General features: G+C 44.0%; 2 protein-coding genes across 2 annotated transcripts; one reads left to right on the forward strand and one right to left on the reverse strand.

The window, feature by feature from the left end:
* Positions 1 to 382: 382 nt before the first annotated feature.
* LOC308380655 (free fatty acid receptor 3-like) lies at positions 383 to 1,363 on the forward strand (the record flags this gene model as incomplete). Its single annotated transcript, XM_080858062.1, has 1 exon — positions 383 to 1,363. The coding sequence occupies one exon, from the start codon at positions 383 to 385 to the stop codon at positions 1,361 to 1,363; it is 981 nt and encodes a 326-aa protein (XP_080714188.1).
* Positions 1,364 to 5,029: 3,666 nt separating this feature from the next.
* LOC308380974 (stonustoxin subunit alpha-like) lies at positions 5,030 to 6,604 on the reverse strand (the record flags this gene model as incomplete). The annotated part of the gene is made up of 1 exon (XM_080858455.1): positions 5,030 to 6,604. The coding sequence occupies one exon, from the start codon at positions 6,602 to 6,604 to the stop codon at positions 5,030 to 5,032; it is 1,575 nt and encodes a 524-aa protein (XP_080714581.1).

Genomic DNA, 6,604 nt, shown 5'->3' on the forward strand with positions numbered 1-6,604 from the left:
ACCATTGTAGCTATAAATATGTTTCATAAGTCAGTTGATTGTTGTTGATAAATTAGCACATCAGCACACCAAGCTACAAGCATACATTTCAAAATATTTGATTTACACCTGGATTGTTTTGCATCTAAAATATTGTATAGGTTTTGTACCAAGCTAAAGATGATTTTGCCAGGGTTGATCTCTGTAATGAAACAATCATTATTATGGAGCGATGCATTAATCACAATAAATGATTACCAATGAGATTCTATTGATTATTACCAGCTGTGCATACTGCCCATTTATGTTTATGGTATGCATATACATTCTCAACTAATATATATTATCATATATATGTATTATTATATAACTAATATGTATTCCAACTCTGACAGCCAGGAAAATGTTGACAAAGGAAAACAGAGACCTCGTTCTTGCTGTGTACTTCATCACGTTCATCTTTGGGTTGCCAGCCAACATCATTGCCCTCTATACCTTCACCAAGAAGGTACGGCGGGGTGCCACGCCCGTGGATGTCCTGCTGATAGGCCTCACCATCTCGGACCTGCTCTTCCTGGTCTTCCTTCCCTTCTGGATGAAGGAGGCCATCGACCACATGCAGTGGTACATGCCCGACTTCCTGTGCTCTTTGTCGGGTCTCATCTTCTATGGCACCATCTATAACAGCACCCTGTTCCTCACCGCCATAAGTGTCGAGCGCTACCTGGGAGTTGCCTATCCCATCAAGTACAAACTGAAGAGAAAGCCCCTGTATGCGGTGGTGGGCAGTGTGCTCATCTGGGTCATCTCTATGGCTGAGTGCAGCATCGTCTACTTCATGCAGCACTTCCACCATGACTGTGAGACCGACGATGTGAAGAACAGCACAGTCTGCTATCACGAGTTCTCCCCGAAACAGCTTGAAATACTGCTGCCGTTTCGTCTGCAGCAGTTCGTCCTCCTCTTCTGCTTGCCACTTCTCATCTGCTGCTTCTGTTACATCAACGTCATCCGAATTCTCTTCAAGCTGCCCAACATCGGCCCCTGGCGACGTTACAGAGCCATTGGACTAGCCTTTGGCACCATCGTAGTCTTTGTTGTGTGCTTCGGGCCCTATAACGTGTCCCACCTGGTTGGCTACATCAACCGTGAGAGCCCCCAATGGCGCAGGCACGCCGTGCTCACCAGCACCTTTAACGCTTGCCTGGACCCCTTCATCTACTACTTCTCCTCGTCTGCGCTGAGGGCCACGTTCAACAGCATCCTCAGCAGGGTGTCAGCGAGGCTGCAGCTGCAGGATTGCTCCAGTAGGGGGCGCCAGAGCACTGACCCATGCCTGGCCCTGGAGGAGCGCACACAAAGCACCATTGATCACCTGGGCTAGGCATGCCAAGGTTCCGTGTGGAGAACTTCGCACTCTCTATGCCCAAGTCTTTTACTTAAGATGATGTGTAGCGTATTCTTCTTCTCGGGTGCCTCTTTCATTTCCAGTGAATGTCTTAACGTTTATAGAAATATACCCTTACGCACTGACCTTTCAATTTTATCCATACGGCCCTAGAAATTGATCTTTAAAGAATATTATGGAAGGAAGTTTATCCAGATGGCCTTAGTAATGATCCTTACAGAATATTATTGAATGAGATTGTAAAATCTACTGTGACCGTGATCCCAGATTACCATGCAACAGGGGCAGAGTCCAACTGAAAGACAACATATATTTACAAGATGTTACCTTTACAATCCATAACCATTATGATCATTGACAGCCATATAGACATAAATATTAATTTATTTACAGCGGATGCACTTTTGCTAACGCTTTTTAATGCTATTTTTTGTTTATATACTATGTGGATAACTAATATAACTTTCTAATGTAACTTTACTGTTAAACTAATTGAATTAAATAAAATGTTTAAAATCATCCGTGTCTAGAACTCCTTCAGGATGGATTTAAATCACATATGTGTATGCCTTAAAGCCATGCATGATGAGAGAGGTCTAGATGTTTCAAAGAAGGGTTACTGTGCCCAATACTGTCCCAGTTTTGAAGGGAAACTGCGTCTGATTGGGTGAGCAAGCGTGTGAGCGAGGGCTTCTTTCCCTCCGCATATTTCAGGTCATAAACTGTACAGTATACAGTACACTTCTACTCAGGGATTGAACCAGGTATCTTTAGGACCCAGGGAGGTCACTGCTACAGTGGAGCCCATGGACCGTAATGTTTTTCAATAGGGAAGATGATAACTGCAATCCACCTTATCTAAGCAACACAAAAAGGGTGTGATTGAAGCGATATAATCATCATTGACCCTACAAAGCACATTAAGTCACATGGTTTTGTTAACTTCACACTAGCCTATCACATCATGCATGAAATTAGCACACTGGCACACAAGTGCAGACAGTGGTTGTGACGCCTTTTTGAACACCCTTCTTAGTATGTCCGTGTGGCGGCTGGCGTACATGACGGACATTTTCTCTCCTGACTGCTCAGTCAAAGACAAGAGCCAGACGCATAGCCTGCTCAGGAACAAAACTATTCTGTCACGCTAAAGAGAGAGTATCTCTGGTACTCAGTAATAAAACTATTCGGTCCCACTAAGGAGAGAGTATCTCTGGTACTCAGTAATAAAACTATTCGGTCCCACTAAGGAGAGAATATCTCTGGTACTCAGTAATAAACTATTTTGTCACGCTAAGGAGAGAGTAACTGTGGTACTCAGGAACAACTCTATTCTGTCGCACTAAGGAGAGAGTATCTGTGGTACTAAGGAACAACTCTCTTCTGTCACACTAAGGAGAGAGTATCTATGGTACTCAGGAACAACTCTCTTCTGTCACACTAAGGAGAGAGTATCTGTGGTACTCAGGAACAACTCGATTCTGTCGCACTAAGGAGAGAGTATCTGTGGTACTAAGGAACAACTCTATTCTGTCACACTAAGGAGAGAGTATCTGTGGTAATCAGGAACAACTCTCTTCTGTCACACTAAGGAGAGAGTATCTGTGGTACTCAGGAACAACTCTCTTCTGTCACACTAAGGAGAGAGTATCTGTGGTACTCAGGAACAACTCGATTCTGTTACACTTAGGAGAGAGTATCTGTGGTACTCAGGAACAACTCTATTCTGTCACACTAAGGAGAGAGTATCTGTGGTACTCAGGAACAACTCTCTTCTGTCACACTAAGGAGATAGTATCTGTGGTGCTCAGGAACGACTCGATTCTGTCACACTTAGGAGAGAGTATCTGTGGTACCTTCACAGTGATACAGAGTTAAGCAATGGCTACCCAATGTTCCCTGTGAACTCTATTTGATTACTTTAACTTTGTTTACAGTTTTGTTTTCCTATGTAAATAGAAATATTAGTTTCATCCTTTTTAAATCGTTTCGGTTCACTTTAAAATATACAATTTTATATCATAATAATTACCTTAGTTACCCAGATCCCTCTGCTAGTGTTTATTTTCTGGGTGTCAGATAGACGTCACACATTATTTATTTTATTTCAAACTTTAATGCCACATGTTTCTTAAAGCATACAGTAGGCCTATGTTTACAAGAACTTCATGAGAGATTCATTTTAGACGATTGCTAGAATAGAGGTAGTTCTGTATTATATAAAATATTTTGCTGGATGCCTACTTCCATGAACTGATGAACTGAAGGGGCACAGGTTAGAGGAAGGGGTTCAGGCTTGAGGAAGGGGTGCAGGCTAGAGGCTTCAGTACCCAGCCCCACCCAGACCATTGACTGTTATTAGTATTTGATTAGCCAATCCATCAACTAGCGAATGTGGTGTGGCGGGTTCCTGAAAACCCCCATCTTAGAGCTGCATTCGGACATTTACGAGTCTTTGCAGGTCAACATAACATAGTTATGCAAAGCATCCAAATACCTCCACCAAACAGCAGCTTTGGAGAATGTTTGCTTTGTCCAGATTCTCCCTTTTTACGCAGTGCCCGTAACCATAAGGTGCTAGGACTGCATATTGCAGTGTAACCTTCCCCATCAAAGCCTGCTTACATATGTTTGCAATAGACCATGACCTGGCAATCTGGTACTCACCAAGGCAAGATTGATAGACATGATACTCCATTTGGAGGAGGAGACAAATGCATCACCTAAACCGCTGTGGTTGTTATAAAGGACAGATCACCTAAATCCAAAGTTCTTTCATCTTGATTATATCGTGAGACTTCTAAAAAGCATCAGACAGTTACAAGACAACAACTTCTTTTTGGTTTTCTTTTTTTAGATGTATTGAATAAGCTAAGTGCCTGCACTACTAAACAAATCCTTTTCCTTGAGGAAAAGACATTTAGTAACTCCACTTATTACATTGTGATTAGTCCACATTCAGCTTAATTGATCCAGAAACAGTTATTTAACAACACTGAATGACAACTGTTAAGCCAGTAGTTATTTTTATTATATTTATTTATTTCAAGATACAGAAAGACAGATTGTTTAGATGAAGCCTCCAAATCATTTTTCACCTCCCCCTTGGACCCACTGGGTGTTTTTCCCCTAGGGAGCCAGTAGGGGGCATGTGTTGAAAAGCCTGTAGGCTGCAAACATGAACCATTTTACTAATGGCCATACTCCCAGTATACAACAGAATAATTGTAGCATAAAAACATCATAAGTATGCAAAAAGCTGTTGCAATATAAAAAAGACATGAAAATAGATAACAGAGGATACATAAAATCATCACTCTTTGACAACAACTATGTAAAAATTCCGCCTCATATTATGGTTTGGAAATATTCTGCCCCTTGAAATAGTCCTCTCTCTCCATCCACCAGGTCAATGTTAATCAGGCAATGGCTTGAGAAGCCAAGCATCTAGAGGGGGAAATTAAAGCGAGGAGTCTTAAGTATATTATCAGAAAATCTTGTTCAATCTCTTAATAGTTTATGGCATGTAAAACAAATATTTCAGTTTCTGGTCATTGACAAACCATAGGCATGCTGTGTTCTGAATATATTCAAAGCCTCACCTATTCTGGCGGTGTACATATCTTCTGGCCTTATGGAGCTTCAGCCATTAGCCGATAGGTTCACATTTAAAATCATCTCATTGGTGTCTTTATCATCAAAGGTAAGAGGAGAGTCTTCAGTGGAGTTCTCGTCTCTTTGGCTGCTTGTTCTCCCGTCATCCTCACTGACCACCAGCTCCCGCTCCTTCTTGTTCTCTGGGGGTTTCAGATGAGGGTTTATGCACTGCCCGTTCTTGTACACCCGGATGGAGGATCCCGGGTGGGAGTCATCGGATACGTAGCTGATCAGCACCGCATGCAAAGGGTTCCTCACACACCTGGCCTTCACCACCAGGAAGACTGGGGAGCAGGACCGCAAGGCAGGGATGGCTCCGGGATACTTGTACCAAGGCGTGGTGTTCTTCGAGAATGTGTTCTCTACCGCAACCTTCACATCTTCCATTTTGGCGAAGTCCTCGCAATTCAGGCACTCTTCGAGGTTGGAGAGGTACGGCTCGGGGTGTTCCAGCGAGGTGAAGCTGAACATGACGACCGTGTCCAGTTTTGGATGATACAGAACTTTGTCCAGCTCGGGGCCCGGTGGCACAAGTGAAGTGCTGCCCAGTAGGCTGATGTAAGACTGGACGATTGTGATTTCAGTCTCTTTTTCGTTGAGCCACTCTCTCATTTTGATCTTAGAGAAGGAGGACTCCTCGTGGAACCTCAGTATGTCGGTGAAGGCCGTCTCCGGCACCGTCCCTCCTCTGATCTGCGGCAGCACCCCCTTCAGTTTCCTCTTGAAGACGATGGTGTACTCTGCACGTTTGTTCTGGAACGTCTCGAGTTTGTCCCTGAGGACCGTTAGCCTCATACTCTTGCTCAGCTTGATCAGGTCGTGTGCTCTCATCTTGGCGTCGTGGAGGTGCTCGATGATAGACTCTAGGATGGACACTGCAGATGCGTTGATGTCTCGCACTATTTTGGCGGCCTTGGGCTCCAGGTTGTTCAGGGGGTACAGCCAGACCTTCATGGGCACTGAAGCTTCCCCTTTCTGCCCCAGCAGGGAAGGAAGGTGTTTGTACACAATCACAGCCTCCTCGAAAGATGACGGATTTTCTTTCAGCTTGAAGTCGCCGTGAAACTTGCAGCTGAACCTTCGCGCCCTGCGTTTATCTTCTTCTGTCATAGCCACTCTCCCCTCTCCTGTCAGCTTGAGCAAGGGTATTTTATCAATCATCACCTTCATGTTGCCCTGAATGTCCTGTTTTTCCTGGTAGTCTGCAGCCATCTGATCAAAAACCATGAAGGCCTCAGCACCATAGAGCACGGCAGTGACCACGTGTGTGGCCTCGTTCCTCTCGAAAATCTCTGGATGTTTGATCTCCATGTCGGTGGCTATGAGCTCTTTAAACATCGTCGTCTCTTTATACTGCATTGTGACCCTACACTGGCGGGACGATGACATTCTGTCATTTAGGAAACTAGCAGAGCCTTCGATACTCACTAAACCTAACAAGAAGCTGCCTTTTAAGGAAGCACTTATTTCGAGGAGTTTGGTTTTCTTTCTCATGGAGTCGGATGCTGTGACATCGAAGGTCGTGTTCTGATGACCTCTGATTCTCAGGACCTTTTCCAT

Source organism: Sprattus sprattus (assembly GCF_963457725.1).
Source record: "Sprattus sprattus genome assembly, chromosome: 19".
Classification (NCBI taxonomy): domain Eukaryota; kingdom Metazoa; phylum Chordata; class Actinopteri; order Clupeiformes; family Clupeidae; genus Sprattus; species Sprattus sprattus.